The sequence below is a fragment of the Coregonus lavaretus genome (genome assembly GCF_964263955.1).
Source record: "Coregonus lavaretus genome assembly, chromosome: 10".
NCBI lineage: Eukaryota > Metazoa > Chordata > Actinopteri > Salmoniformes > Salmonidae > Coregonus > Coregonus lavaretus.
This window is the reverse complement of record NC_139997.1, coordinates 11778558-11795347: the sequence shown is the minus strand read 5'-3', so window position 1 is coordinate 11795347 and position 16790 is coordinate 11778558. Positions and strand designations below refer to the sequence as shown.

The 16790-nt window shown below is 44.6% G+C and overlaps 1 protein-coding gene across 1 annotated transcript; it reads left to right on the top strand.

Annotated features, from left to right (window-relative positions):
• Positions 1-320: 320 nt before the first annotated feature.
• Positions 321-16277, top strand: LOC311136587 (BCL2/adenovirus E1B 19 kDa protein-interacting protein 3-like; the record flags this gene model as incomplete). The annotated part of the gene is made up of 6 exons (XM_084170773.1): positions 321-363; positions 12646-12790; positions 12985-13072; positions 13234-13313; positions 15768-15917; positions 16200-16277. The coding sequence occupies 6 exons, from the start codon at positions 321-323 to the stop codon at positions 16246-16248; spliced, it is 555 nt and encodes a 184-aa protein (XP_084026899.1). The 3' UTR covers positions 16249-16277.
• Positions 16278-16790: the final 513 nt, after the last annotated feature.

The window sequence follows — 16790 nt, the reverse complement described above, 5'->3', positions numbered from 1 at the left end:
TGTTGGATTCCCAACTGGGCACAGACGTCAATTAAACATCTATTCCACGTTGGTTCATTGAAATGACGTGGGAACAACGTTGATTCAACCAGTGTGTGCCGAGTGGGTCAAGTCTGTTTTGTTTACTTCGATCTGCTCTGCACGTGGGTAGGGAGGGAGTGCTGGCGGATTAGCGCGCTCTGATCATCACATTCTACGTTCTACCGTAACAACAGTGAAGGAAGAAAGGCAGTTTAGAATACAGTTTTCTCCTCATTGTTCGTGTTTGTCAGTGTCAGAATCTCTCTCTCTGAATTTAAATCATCCTTCGGCCACTAACCATGTCACTGTCAGGTTCGCAGACTCCAGATGACAGCTTGTACGGTAAGTGTTTGGGGGACTGAGCTGGCGGGAGCGGTTACTTTGCGTCAATGTATAAAACATTATTTATTGTTATTGGGTCAATGCAAAGTCTGGTCAATGATCATTGATTTGTGTTTTACTATCAAATGTTTATAAAATCCTTGTAACTTCCCTATGATTAAGCTTTCTCTGTGTTTACCATATGTATAAACTATGTTCAAGTGTTTTTCTAGTTTACATTTTTTATAAATAATTCCAAGAGGGGTCCATCAGGAAAAGAACACTATTGATGTATAAATTATTATGTTCATCCTTAGGCCTATAATGCTTATTTGTTAGTAACAATCAATTAATGATGCATGAACAGTGACCTCTTTCATTAGAAGAAGGTTGTTTACTACATTTTACTTAATTCATACACAACATTTATATAATCATTATCCATGACAGAATGCATGGATAATGTGGACTTAAGATGTGAGAAAAAGGGCGGGTTAGGGGAGAAATGTTAGCACACCAGTTTGGAGTGACATGTCATTGTGTAAACGGATTTCATGACTCACCTTTTTCTATCTCCCTAAACCAATTAAACCCAGGAGATTTCCCTGAGGCTTATAGCTCACTGTACAGTTTGCTTATAGCCTCTACAGTACATGGGAGATGTTGTCCAGCTGTCAATGTATACACAACTCATACACAGATGGGAATAATACATGGGACATGGTTAAACCGTAAACAGATTTAGAAAGCCATAATATCTAGGACATATACACAAAGCTTTGGAACGAGCACAACAACACATTTGTGCTTTGTTTTTCAAGAACTAGGCCTATATTAACACACATTACATAAACCTGATTGGCACTACTTCTATGGATGGATACTAGATTATTGACAGGCATTGGGTATTGCTGCAGTGCAACCTGGACAAGGCCACAGAAAGAGAAAGAGAGAGAGAGAAACAGCAGGCTGGCAGCCAGTGATTATGTCATAACTCTCTCTCTCTCTGGGAGGAAAACTAGGGCAACGGCACAGCTTCCCCTCTGCGCTCTCTTCTCCACCCCACTCTCCTCTATTCATATGCCCTCTCCACTGTTGCTGTTTACATGATCTCTCACTTCCGTAAGTAAATTTATAAAAGGGGAAGAGACAAACAGAGAGGATGAGTGTTGATGATGTTTGCATGCATGCGTTCCAGAGAGACAGAGAATGAGATAGGAGAGAGGAGAGGAAAGGAACTGCCCAGTGACGCGAGCCTACCAGACGACCTAAATGCACTGAACAAAAATATAAACGCAACAAGTGTTGGTCTCATGTTTCATGAGCTGAAATAAAATATCTCAGAAATGTTCCAACTGAGATTTATTCCTGATTATTATTTGACCATGCTTGTCACTTATGAACATTTTTGAACATCTTGGCATGGTTCTGTTATAATCTCCACCCGGCACAGCCAGAAGAGGACTGGCCACCCCTCATAGCCTGGTTCCTCTCTAGGTTTCTTCCTAGGTTTTCGCCTTTCTAGGGAGTTTTTCCTAGCCACCGTGCTTCTACACCTGCATTACTAGCTGTTTGGGGTTTTAGGCTGGGTTTCTGTACAGCACTTCGAGATATTAGCTGATGTAAGAAGGGCTATATAAAATAAAATTGATTGATTGATTGATTGATAATCTCATACAGAAATAAGATCTTATGTAAGCAGGCACTCTGTCAGGGCATTCTGTCAGTGGTTGGCTCTGTTTGTTTGTGTTGGTGTGTGTTGTGTTCGTCCGTGTGCATGTGTAGCATGTGCTTAGCATGGAACACTCAAACGATGCAATGGACTAGTTTCAGAGGGAGCAGTGATGAGATTTTCATGTAAAACACCAGAATCCAGTCGGTTTAAAGATAAGTGCTAAATGCATTTTAAGGAATATAGTTCCTTAAAATATATACAATTCATAATGTGATTCACACAATAAACAATGTTCACAATGTTCACAATAGGCCTAATTAAATGTCCATACGTCGGGTAAATAGTATATGGGTATTTCAATACCTCTGGAAAATAGTCTATGGGTATTTCAATACCTCGGGTAAATAGTCTATTGGTATTTCAATACCTCGGGTGCACCCTTCTAATATCAATAATCACTGGTATATCACCAGATCAATTCAATATAGAACTTCGCTAGCACAGACTATGTTCCGGGATTCATCCAATAACATTGAGGAGTTTACCACATCAGTCACCGGCTTCTTTAATTAGGGCATCGACGAGGTCATCCCCACAGTGACCATACATACATATCCCAACCAGAAGCCATGGATTACAGGAAACATCCGCACTGAGCTAAAGGCTAGAGCTGCCACTTTCAAGGAGCGGGACACTAATCCGGACTCTAAAAGAAATCCCGCTACGACCTCCGACGAGCCATCAAACTTGCAAACGTCAATGTAGGACTAAGATCGAAACCTACTACGCCAGCTCTGACGCTTGTCGGATGTGGCAGGGCTTGCAAACTATCTCGGATTACAAAGGGAAACCCAGTCGCGAACTGCCCAGTGACGCGAGCCTACCAGACGACCTAAATGCACTGAACAAAAATATAAACGCAACAAGTGTTGGTCTCATGTTTCATGAGCTGAAATAAAATATCTCAGAAATGTTCCATATGCACATAAAGCTTATTTCTCTCAAATGTTGTGCACACATTTGTTCACATCCATGTTAGTGAGCATTTCTCCTTTGCCAAGATGATCCATCCACCTGACAGGTGTGGCATATCAAGAAGCTGATTAAACAGCATGATCATTACACAGGTGCACCTTGTGCTGGGGACAATAAAACACCACTCTAAAATGTGCAGTTTTGTCACAACACAATGCCACAGATGTCTCAAGTTTTGAGGGAGCGTGCAATTGGCATGCTGACAGCAGGAATGTCCACCACAGCTGTTGTCAGAGAATTAAATGTTTATTTCTCCAATGTTGTTTTAGAGAATTTGGCAGTACGTCCAACCGGCCTCACAACCGCAGACCACGTGTAACCACGCCAGCCCAGGACCTCCACATCCGGCTTCTTTACCAGCGGGATCGTCTGAGACCAGCCACCCGGACAGCTGATGAAACTGTGGTTTTGCACAACTGAAGAATTTCTGCACAAACTGTCAGAAACCATCTCAGGGAAGCTCATCTGCGGGCTCGTCGTCCTCACCAGGGCCTTGAAAAAGTTCCCTTAGTAATTAGCATAGGTAGCGCAAGTTACATAGACTAACATGGTAAAAAGTTAGCATTAGCCCGGTAACGCGGTGCAAAGACAGTAGCTTCATGAAAAATTAAACATACTAATTTAATGGTCCACAAACTCATGCAACCAGTCTCAGGACGAGCCCCAACTGAACTGTAGTATAGATCCATTACACTTTGTGATACAAAATGGGAAAGGGAAACCGGGATTGTTTTATTTTTTATTTATTAATATATACAGTAGTATATATACAGTAATATATATATATATACATATATATATATGTATATATTTATTTATTATTTTTATTATTATTACCCTACCAACTAACCCTATACTAATTAAAACCCATCACATTATTCCACTACTTTAACCCTATCTGATCCTACCCCAGGCCAATGGCCTGAGAGGACTGGACACTACCACTCAACACACGCTGTAACTCTTCTGAAGTCAAATCTCGTACCCCCAAGTACTTCTCTGCAGCGGCCACCACAACATCTATTTTGTGTGATTTACGTTCCATTTCTGCGGTACAGTTGATAACCATTGCTATGAACGCTAAGAAGCCAACCTTACTGAAGCAAACAGTACCAGTCAAGAGTTTGGACACACCTACTCATTCAAGGGTTTTTCTTTATTTGTACTATTTTTACATTATAGAATAATAGTGAAGATATCAAAACTATGAAATAACACATATGGAATCATGTAGTAACCAAAAAAGTGTTAAACAAATCAAAATATATTTTATATTTGAGATACTTCAAATAGCCACCCTTGATGACAGCTTTGCACACTCTTGGCATTCTCTCAGTCAGCTTCACCTGGAATGCTTTTCCAACAGTCTTGAAGGAGTTCCCACATATGCTGAGCATTTGTTGGCTGCTTTTCCTTCACTTTGCTGTCTGACTCATCCCAAACCATCTCAATTGGGTTGAGGTCAGGGGATTGTGGAGGCCAGGTCATCTGAGGCAGCACTCCATCACTCTCCTTCTTGGTAAAATAGCCCTTACACAGCCTGGAGGTGTGTTGGGTCATTGTCCAGTTGAAAAACAAATGATAGTCCCACTAAGCTCAAACCAGAATGGATGACGTATCACTGCAGAATGCTGTGATAGCCATGCTGGTTAAGTGTGCCTTGAATTCTAAATAATTCACAGACAGTGTCACCAGCAAAGCACCCCCACACCATAACACCTCCTCCTCCATGCTTTACGGTGGGAACTACACATGCTGAGATCATCCGTTCACCCACACCGCGTCTCACAAAGACACAGCGGTTTGAACCAAAAATCTCAAATTTGGACTCCAGACCAAATGACACATTTTGACTGGTCTAATGTCCATTGCTCGTGTTTCTTGGCTCAAGCAGGTCTCTTCTTCTTATTGGTGTCCTTTAGTAGTGGTTTCTTTGCAGCAATTCGACCATGAAGGCCTGATTCACACAGTCCCCTCTGAACAGTTGATGTTGAGATGTGTCTGTGACTTGAACTGAACTCTGTGAAGCATTTATTTGGGCTGCAATTTCTGAGGCTGGTAACTCTAATGAACTTATCCACTGCAGCAGAGGTAACTCTGGGTCTTCCATTCCTGTGGCGGTCCTCGTGAGAGCCAGTTTCATCATAGCGCTTGATGGTTTTTGCGACTGCACTTGAAGAAACTTTAAAAGTTCTTGAAATGTTCCGTATTGACTGACCTTCATGTCTTAAAGTAATGATGGACTGTCGTTTCTCTTTGCATATTTGAGCTGATCTTGCCATAATATGGACTTGGTATTTTACCAAATAGGGTATCCATGATTAGCTGTTCAGGAGTCTTATGGCTTGGGGGTAGAAGCTGTTGAGAAGTCTTTTGGATCTAGACTTGGCAGTCCGGTACCGCTTGCCGTGCGGTCGCAGAGAGAACAGTCTATAACTAGAGTGGGTGGAGTCTTTGACAATTTTGTGGGCCTTCCTCTGACACCGCCTGGTATAGAGGTCCTGGATGGCAGGAAGCTTGGCCCCAGTGATGTACTGGGCTGTACGCTCTACCCTCTGTAGTGCCTTGCGGTTGGAGGCCGAGCAGTTGCCATACCAGGCGGTGATGCAACCAGTCAGGATGCTCTCGATGGTGCAGCTGTAGAACTTTTTGAGGATCTGAGGACCCATGCCAAATCTTTTCAGTCTCCTGAGGGGGAATAGGCTTTGTCGTGCCCTCTTCACGACTGTCTTGGTGTGTTTGGACCATGATAGTTCATTGGTGATGTGGACACCAAGGAACTTGAAGCTCTCAACCTGTTCCACTACAGCCCCGTCGATGAGAATGGGGGCGTGCTCAGTCTCTTTTCTTTTTCCTGTAGTCCACAATCATCTCCTTTGTCTTGGTCACGTTGAGGGAGAGGTTGTTATCCTGGCACCACACGGCCAGGTCTCTGACCTCCTCCCTATAGGCTGTCTCATCATTGTCGGTGATCAGGCCTACCACTGTTGTGTCGTCGGCAAACTTAATGATGGTGTTGGAGTCGTGCCTGGCCATGCAGTCATGGGTGAACAGGGAGTACAGGAGGGGACTGAGCACGCACCCCTGAGGGGCCCCCGTGTTGAGGATCAGCGTGGCAGATGTGTTGTTACCTACCCTTACCACCTGGGGGCGGCCCGTCAGGAAGTCCAGGATCCAGTTGCAGAGGGAGGTGTTTAGTCCCAGGATCCTTAGCTTAGTGATGAGCTTTGAGGGCACTATGGTGTTGAACGCTGAGCTGTAGTCAATGAATAGCATTCTCATGAAGCTGGTTGAGAGAATGCCAAGGGTGTGCAAAGCTGTCATCAAGGCAAAGGGTGGCTATTTGAAGAATCTCAAACATAGAATATATTTTGATTTGTTTAAAACTTTTTTGGTTACCACATGATTCCATATGTATTATTTAATAGTATTGATGTCTCCCCTTGTCACGGATTCAGCCGAGGCTGCTCCTCCTCCTTGCTCGGGCAGGCTTTGGCGTTCGTCGTCCCCGGAGTACTAGCTGCTGCCGATCTATGTTTCGGTGTTTGTCTTGTTTGGTCTTTATTGTTTACACCTGTTTCCCATTATGTTTTATTGTGTTCCCTTTATAACCCTCTGTTTCTCATTGTGTATTGTGCGTAATTGTTTTGGTCTTTTCGGCAGTTGCCCATGTGTGCGGGTTGTATCGTTCCTCTCTGTATGAGGTTGCCTTTGTACTTTGGATTTGCACTGTATCCAGTAAAGTATCTGCCAGTAGCTCGGTGTCCTGCGCTTGACTTCGCCTACTGCATACACGTCGCTTTGACACCCCTATTATTCTACAATGTAAAACAATACAAATAAAATGAATGAGTAGGTGTGTCCAGACTTTTGACTGGTAGTGTATATCACTCATTGGTCTATCCCTCTGTGCTGGCACAGATCTACTATTCACAGGGATCCTCTCAGAATCCCTCACCCTTGACCCATCCTCCTCTACTTTCTTCACTGCCTCAGCAAACGACACCTTCTGCACTACTCCTCAACCTGCCTCTCTCGCACCGTACACTTCCGATCCCCTGCAACATGTGTACCCCTACAGTTGACACACACACAACTTTATCCACCAAAACTACACAATCCTCTATCCCATGCCCTCCTGCACACTTCCCACATCTTGGAATCTCCCTCCTACACACTGCTGTGACATGACCATAAACGTTGCACCTGAAACAGCGCAGTGTATTCGCCAAAAACACTCTAACAGGATAATTGATATATCCTAACATGACCTTGTCGGGTAAAGACTCTGATAAAAACTCAAAAGGACTGACAGTGACTCCTCTGTTTCACCATGCTCACCACCGGGTCTGCGTCGCACCAAACGGCAGGCGTCACAAACACCAGGAATCTTCAACTTCAATTGCTCCACTTCCACACTTAATGCTACCCCAGAAATCACTCCTTTCAATAGTGCCCTGTTCCTAAGAGCAAAGCAAAAAACAGATCTTGACCCAAGTTGCGTCGCACGGAGCGCCTGCTCCCCCTGATCTGAAGAAACACAAACAAACATCACAAGACCCCTTCGAGTTGCCTTCACCGACTCAACAGCACCCACCATCTTTTCCATCCAACCTGGTTCCACCCTCCTCAAAAATCTAATTCCCACTGGACCAAACATATCTTTATCATCCATCAATGCAAGGCTTGGGCTCCGAGCTCCTCACAATAGCTTCTACCCCTTCCATTTCACCTCCAGAACTCGAACTAGCTTCCGGCTCACTCTGTTTGAACCAGACACCAATCTTCCTCGACATACCCTCTCCCTTGTTATTGCTAGCGTCAACAGATTCAAACCCATCCTCTGCCTCCCTCAGTATTTTCAACCTCTCTCTTTCCCTCCAATCCTCCTCCCATAACCAATTACCCGACTCCTTCTGAAAATATTAAACTTTTCCAAGCTGAAATCTCCTTCTAGCCTCCTAGAGACATGCTTAAGCCCTGTACTCCCTCCACTTCAAACACAAATATCTAAGTTTCACTCGTTATTTATTTTAATTAAGATTTTTTTACAATCAAGAAGAGCAGAAAGTCTGTCTAAAATTGCGCATCCTCTGCAGGGCTTGCTCGAGATTGAAGATGATTGAGCTGTCAATCAAAGGCACTTCTGATTGGTTAGGTCGTTTCACTCATAACTATAAAGATATTTAAAGGGATACTTCGCTTAGCATCTGACCGCAAGGTGGTGTCAGAGGAAGGCCCTAAAAATTGTGAAAGACTCCAGCCACCGAAGTCATAGACTGTTCTCTCTTCTACCGCATGGCAAGCGGTACTGATGCAACAAGTCTAGAACCAACAGCACCCTGAAGAGCTTCTACCCCCAAGCCATAAGACTGCTAAATAGTTAGTTAAATCATTAACCAATAGCTACCCAGAATATCTGCATTGACCCTTTTTGCACTAACTCTTTTGACTGATCACATACTATTTTTCTATTATTTCTCTTTTTCTCTCTCTGCATTGTTGGGAAGTCAGTAAGCATTTCACTGTTGTTTATGAAGCATGTGACAAATAAAAATGGATTTGATTTGAATTGCTGGAAGTCTCCAGGAACAACTAGCCAGCTCCTCTCAAAAGCAGGGAAATATACCTTCTAACTACTCAAAAGCTGGGTGGTTGGTCATTTATAGTCTTACTACATAGTAATCGATATTTGATAAATTCTTAAATTTGACTGATAATCGGAAGAAACAGATTCTATTTACTTCCTCATATTCTGTCCCGTTGTTGAATAGAGATGTATAAATATCACAACATTGTATCTGTCCCATCATTGCGTATTTGAGCGCACGGGCAGCGCCATTGAGACAGATACACCGCTTTACTGGTGTAAGCCACCTGGCAGGGATTGTAAAAGAGGTACATGACAGCTATTTATATTTATTATGTGTGAATTGTTTCGTAATGTTGTCTAGTTATTATTACTGCACTGTTGGAGCTAGAAACACAAGCATTTAGCTAGGTATTACTACACTGTTGGAGCTAGAAACACAAGCATTTAGGTAGGTATTACTGGACTGTTGGAGCTAGACACACAAGCATTTCACTGCACCTACGATAACATCTGCAAATCTCTGTACGCTACCAATAAACTTAGATTTGAATTGATTTGACAAGACCATAACTCGCTTCAACTTTTTTTTTTACCATGTATGATGAACTTAAATGTTGTATAGATCTTTTCCCCATAAAAGCACATGGATGTGTGTGAAACGGATCAGCAAAAACGTGGGATTTTGTCATACAGTTGAACTCTGAAGTTTACATACACCTTAGCCAAATACATTTAAACTCAGTTTTTCACAATTCCTGACATTTAATCCTAGTAAAAATTCCCTGTCTTAGGTCAGTTAGGATCACCACTTTATTTTAAGAATGTGAAATGTCAGAATAATAGTAGAGAGAATTATTTCTTTCAGCTTTTATTTCTTTCATCACATTCCCAGTGGGTCAGAAGTTTACATACACTCAATTAGTATTTGGTAGCATTGCCTTTAAATTGTTTAACTTGGGTCAAACATTTTGGGTAGCCTTCCACAAGCTTCCCACAATAAGTTGGGTGAATTTTGGCCCATTCCTCCTGACAGAGCTGGTGTAACTGAGTCAGGTTTGTAGGCCTCCTTGCTCGCACACGCTTTTTCAGTTCTGCCCACAAATGTTCTATAGGATTGAGGTCAGGGCTTTGTGATGGTCACTTCAATACCTTGACCTTGTTGTCCTTAAGGCATTTTGCCACAACTTTGGAAGCATGCTTGGGGTCATTGTCCATTTGGAAGACCCATTTGAGACCAAGCTTTAACTTCCTGACTGATGTCTTGAGATGTTGCTTCAATAAGCATGATGCTGCCACCCCCATGCTTCACGGTTGGGATGGTGTTCTTCGGCCAAACAGTTCTATTTTTGTTTCATCAGACCAGAGAACATTTCTCAAAAAAGTACGATCTTTGTCCCCATGTGCAGTTGCAAACCGTAGTCTGGCTTTTTAATGGCGGTTTTGGAGCAGTGGCTTCTTCCTTGCTGAGCGGCCTTTCAGGTTATGTCGATATAGGACTCTTTTTACTGTGGATATAGATACTTTTGTACCTGTTTCCTCCAGCATCTTCACAAGGTCCTTTGCTGTTGTTCTGGGATTGATTTGCACTTTTCGCACCAAAGTTCATTAATCTCTAGGAGACAGAACGTGTCTCCTTCCTGAGCGGTATGACGGCTGCGTGGTCCCATGGTGTTTATACTTGCGTACTATTGTTTGTACAGATGAACATGGTACCTTCAGGCATTTGGAAATTGCTCCCAAGTATGAACCAGACTTGTGGAGGTCTACAATTTTTTTTCTGAGGTCTTGGCTGATTTATTTTTATTTTCCCATGATGTCAAGCAAAGAGGCACTGAGTTTGAGGGTAGGCCTTGAAATACATCCACAGGTACACCTCCAATTCACTCAAATTATGTAAATTAGCCTACCAGAAGCTTCTAAAGCCATGACATCATTTCTGGAATTTTCCAAGCTGTTTAAAGGCACAGTCAACTTAGTGTATGTAAACTTCTGACCCACTGGAATTGTGATACTGTGAATTATAAGTGAAATAATCTGTCTGTAAACAATTGTTGGAAATATTACTTGTGTCATGCACAAGGTAGATGTCCTAACCGACTTGCCAAAACTATAGTTTGTTAACAAGACATTTGTGGAGTGGTTGGAAAACAAGTTTTAATGACTCCAACCTATGTGTATGTAAACTTCCGACTTCAACTGTATATGCGAAAACGTGCCTCTTGAACTTTGTCTAACGTTAGTAGTTAGTGGCCTAGTCAAGGATGCATCATGTAATATTGGCACACTACAATTGTGGAACAAAATTAAACCTTGAATTTCGAGGTTTAAAATATCCCTCTGGTGGCCAAGTTGACCTATTTTAAGAAATGCCATTGGTTGATGGATACGGAATTTGTTACAGGAAATAATCGCTGACTGCTGGTCAGGATAGCAAGAGGCTAAATGTGCCAGGTTATCTAATAGGAAGAGCTAACATGTAGTGTTGTTTCACATGCAACTACGTCAACAATTTTAATTGGCAGATGCCAAGTATGGATCCGAGGGGTATACTACAAAGCAGGATCGATGAATTAGCCAGCTAACTTTGACAAACAACCAATAGCTGTTGATTTTCTAGTTCATTAAGAAAGCTAAACTTAATTAAAACCGGGTGGTTTGAGCTCTGAATGGTGATTGGCTGAAAGCTGTGGTATACCATGGGTATGACCAAAAATTAATTATATTGGTAACCAGTTTATAATAGCAATAATGCACCTCGGGGGTTTGTGGTATAGGGCCAATATACCATGGCTAACGACTGTATCCAGGCATAAGAACAGCCCTTAGCCGTGGTATTTTGGCCATCCACCACACCCCCTCGTGCCTTATTGCTTAATTTCAAGGTTATTTTGTGTATAACCTTCTGCATTACGTGTCTTAACCTTAAGACAGCCGTCTACTGTAATGATAAAGCAACAACAGACAACTAAACAATCTGTTTAGATCAAATAAAATAAAATGTTATTGGTCGCGTACACATATGTTGCAGCTGTTATCACAGGTGCAGCGAAATGCTTATGTTTCTAGCTCCAACAGTACACTATACCTAACAATACAAAACAATACACACAAATCCCAAAAATGTAAATAAAGAAATGAAGAAATATCATATATATAATGGTGTGTATAGGCAGTATGGACAGTATATGAATAGGTAAGGTGTGTACAGCATTAGTTATATAGGATGAGCCTTGACTAGAATACAGTATATACATATGATGTGGGTAAAACAGTATGTAAACATTATTAAAGTGACCAGTGTTCAATGACTATGTACATAGGGCAGCAGTCACTAAGGTGCACCTTAGAGTTCTGGGTGGTAGCCGGCTAGTAACAGTGACTAAGTTCAGGGCAGGGTACCAGGTGGTAGCTGGCTAGTAACAGTGACTAAGGTCAGGGTACTGGGCGCAGGCTGGCTAGTGGTGACTATTTAACAGTCTGATGGCCTGGAGATAGAAGCTGTTCTTCAGTCTCTCGGTCCCAGCTTTGATGCACCTGTACTGTCTCCGTCTTCTAGATGGTAGCGAGGTGAACAGGGCATGGCTCAGGTGGCTGAGGTCCTTGAGGATCTTCTGGGCCTTCCTGTGACACAGCGTGCTGTAGATGTCCTGGAGGGCAGGCAGATAGACTTATCTGTCTATTTTTAGTGTGCTCATGCTGTGTCCCTCACCTGCATGGCTGCTGGCTGATAGACAGTGTTGCCAAACCCTCCTGGTTTAGCCTACAGTCTTCCAGAATTGGGCTTTAGTAAAGTTATTCCGGGAGATTGAATACGATTTAATAAGATTAACTGAAATGTAAACTATGGAATGTTCCAGAATTACCTCAGCTCTCAGTTGGCAACATTGCTGACAGGTTGCATGTCTCTGTCTCTGTCTCTCTCTCTCAAACACACACACACACAAAAACACACACAAACACACACAAACACACACACACACACACACACACACACACATAGGCTCGTGGGTGGAGCTGGAGGAGCTGCTTTCAGCAGTGAGCAGCAGGGAGAGTCTGACAGGACAAGAACAGGACACAGCCTCCTGGGCCCTGCAGGGGGAGCTACAGAGGATCCTGCTAGAGGCACAGCTCGAGAGTAAAGACAGGTTAGTAGCTGAGAGGAGTTATAACAGGTTAGTAGCCTTCCCACAAACATAAATAAGACACGCTTTATGCCTCTCTTTCTTTCTCTGTCTCCCTCTTTTTCTCTCCCACTCTGTGTGTGTGTGTGTGTGTGTGTGTGTGTGTGTGTGTTTACGTTGTTACTGAGAAGTCCTGTTGACTTGCTCTCTGTGTTCAGTCCTCCACATGTGGTGACTCCTCCACAGACCGTTGCTTCCCCTCCCCACAGTGAAGGCAGCAGCAGTACAGACTGTGTTACCATACAGGTACGAAACAAACACACAAAACACTCACATAACATATTTTACTGTAGCAGTAGCAATCCTCTGCTACTAGATAGCTTTAACACCACACAAGTCTGTGTTTTCATGATGGCAACTGTACTTGTTAATTGACATTTAACTTTCCCTCTCTTCTCCCGTCTCAGTCCGAAGAAGAAGGGGAGAGGGGGCTGAGTTCTGAGTGGGTATGGGACTGGTCCAGTCGGCCCGAGAACCTTCCACCAAAGTAAGAACCTACGCATATAATTGGAATGGCTCCGAATTGATTTTCATTGTAATTCATTCTAATTCAGTTGACCTCCATTGACCAGTTGCACTGTAAACAAATTAACTTACACACACACACACACACACACACACAGTACTTGTGTCACGATCGTCTAACAGAGATGAGGACCAAGGCGCAGCGTTGCAGGCAAACATACTCTTTATTAGAGACACGATCAAAAACAACAAAACGATAACGTGACAGTTCACGGTCTAACACAACAGACTAGAAACAAGATCCCACAAACTCTGTGGGGAAACAGGCTGCTAAAGTATGGTTCTCAATCAGAGACAACAAGCAACAGCTGAATCACGTTGCCTCTGATTGAGAACCACACTGGCCAACATAGAACAACAATACTAGAATGTGAAACCTAGAACAAAACACATAGACTTTACACACCCTGGCTCAACATATTAGAGTCCCCAGAGCCAGGGCGTGACAGTCCCCCCCCCTAAAGGCGCGGACTCCGACCACGCCCACCAAATACCACAGGGGAGGGACCGGGTGGGCACTCCGCTTAGGCGGCGGATCCGGCTCCGGGCCTGATCCCCGCTACCTCTCCAACCCAACAAAGTACCCCTGGTCCGGTCTGGCCCCGCTGGCCCGGAGCTGGACTGCACACTGGTGGAGCGGATTGCTCTAGCTCCGGCGTGAAGCATCTGACCGGTGCCGGACCAGCCACCGGTGGAACAGGCACGGGCCGTGCCGGACTGACGATGCACACCACTGGCTTGGTGTGGGGAGCAGGAGCGGGCCGAGCCGGGCTGACGAAACGCACCACTGACTTGGTGCGGGGAGCAGGAGCGGGCCGGACCGGGCTGACGAAGCGCACCACTGACTTGGTGCGGGGAGCAGGAACGGGCCGAGCCGGGCTGACGAAGCGCACCACTGACTTGGTGCGGGGAGCAGGAACGGGCCGAGCCGGGCTGACGAAGCGCACCACTGACTTGGTGCGGGGAGCAGGAACGGGCCGAGCTGGGCTGACGAAACGCACCACTGACTTGGTGCGGGGAGCAGGAATGGGCCGGACTGGGCTGGCGACGCGCACCACAGGCTTGGTGCGAGTGGCAGGAACAGGCCGGACCATACTGGGAACACACACCACTGGCCCTACGTGGGGATCAGGAACAGGCCGGACCGGACTGGCAACACACCCCAGTACCTCTCGCCGTGCCTCTACACCTTCCATCCCCTCTTCGACCAGTGGCCCCCGTAACCTGGCGGCCTCCTCTGCCAACCCGCTGGGCCGCTCTATCGTGGCCTCCTGCTGCCCCGACGTCGTGAGCCCCCCCCTAAAAATTTTCTGGGAGTCTCTCTTCCCCGTGGGCCAGGCCTCTATAGTTCTCGCCCAACTCTCGCTCTTCTGCTTCCAATTCCCGCCATTCAGCTCCTCATTCGGCTTGACCCAGTCGAAGCTCTTCCTCCACTGTTCCCAAGTCCACCCTCTCTGCTCCTCACTAGGCTGCTTGGTCCAGTTCTGGTGGGATCTTCTGTCATGATCGTCTAACAGAGATGAGGACCAAGGCGCAGCGTTGCAGGCAAACATACTCTTTATTAGAGACACGATCAAAAACAACAAAACGATAACGTGACAGTTCACGGTCTAACACAACAGACTAGAAACAAGATCCCACAAACTCTGTGGGGAAATAGGCTGCTAAAGTATGGTTCTCAATCAGAGACAACAAGCAACAGCTGAATCACGTTGCCTCTGATTGAGAACCACACTGGCCAACATAGAACAACAATACTAGAATGTGAAACCTAGAACAAAACACATAGACTTTACACACCCTGGCTCAACATATTAGAGTCCCCAGAGCCAGTGCGTGACAACTTGGCTGCTTCGAACAAGCATTGACTCGTGAGGGGCCTGTGGATGTGCTAGAGGGAATGTAGTCATTATTTTGATACATAATGAATAAAAACGTGTACAGTAGCATTGAAACATGACAGAAAATATATCTCCATTACGCGTGAACATGACATATGATAGTCTTCTACAGTCATGAAGGTATGTTTCTCCTCATGGTATGAGACCAGGGACGCAAGATCAGGGACATGTCCCCCCCACATTCTGAAACTGCATCTTTGTACCCCCCAGTTTTATCATCCGAATGTGATACAAATGAGCCAACGATGTGCTTTAGGACCATGCGGACACCTCTGAGCGGTTGGGTAGGCTGTTTGGAGTGTTTATCCGACTGGATAAAACATTTAAATAATCATAATCATAATTATGTTCCCCCCAATTCTAAAACCAAAGTTGCAGCCCTGTATGAGACTACTGAATTTCCTCCAGAGAAATCTCCTTTTATCTTGAGTAACAAAACAAGACAAAACATGTTTCAGTAATGTATTCCCCCTCTCTCCTTCTCTTCCTCCTTTCTCCCCCCCCCCCCCCCCCAGGGAGTTTGTGTTCCAGCACCCGAAGCAGCAGTCGGGCTCCCTGAGCGTAAGGAAGAGTGAGGTGATGAAGAGAGGCCTGTTTTCCTCCGACGTCCTCATGATCCTCATCCCCTCACTGCTGGTCTCACATCTTCTCACACTGGGAGTGGGGTAAGACACACACACACAGTGGAATACATATACACGCACGCACAAATATAACAGACAAGTACAGGCCATATTAGCTACCAACAGAGATAATGAGATACAGTTTGTCTTAGTAATGGTAATGAAGTAGCCTACTATTTGGCCACCAGCACCTGATCGTTTCCTAATGGCAGCAATTTATTTTTATACAACAACCAGGTAAATGTGCATAAAGATTCAAGTTATAAGTAATGTGTTATTTTTATCCTTCAATATTAGCAGTATATTTCTCTCTCCCTTTCTCAGGATCTACATAGGGAAGCGATTGGCTGCCTCTACAACTAGCACTCTGTGACATGTGCTTCAGGGCAGCGCTCCCATTCGTTGACGGCAGGCCAATAGGATGGCAGCCCTCGCCACAGCACACCTGTTGCACCCCTCTCTCCCTGTCATGGGGCAACTTAGGACCCAGCCTTTCTTTACCACTGTCTCTCTGTATGTCTCTCTGTCTGTCTCTCTATGTCTGTCTGTCTGTCTGTCTCTCTATGTCTGTCTGTCTGTCCACCACCCACCAGCACTTTGTGTGTCTGTCCATCAGTCAGTCAGTCACTCAGCATCTCTGAATCTGTGATTGTCCTAGGGCCAGAGTGTGTGTCTGTATGTGCATGTGTGCGTGTGCGTGTGTGTGTGTGTGTTTGTTTGTGTGTGTGTGTGTGCGTGCGTGTGTCAGGGCTGGAGAGAGACTGCTGTACAGACATTGTGTCAATAACTCAGACTGAGATCACTATTACTCTCCCAGCAGAGTAACACTAATCTCAGTTACAGTGGCTTGCGAAAGTATTCACCCTCCTTGGCATTTTTCCTATTTTGTTGCCTTACAACCTGCAATTAAAATTG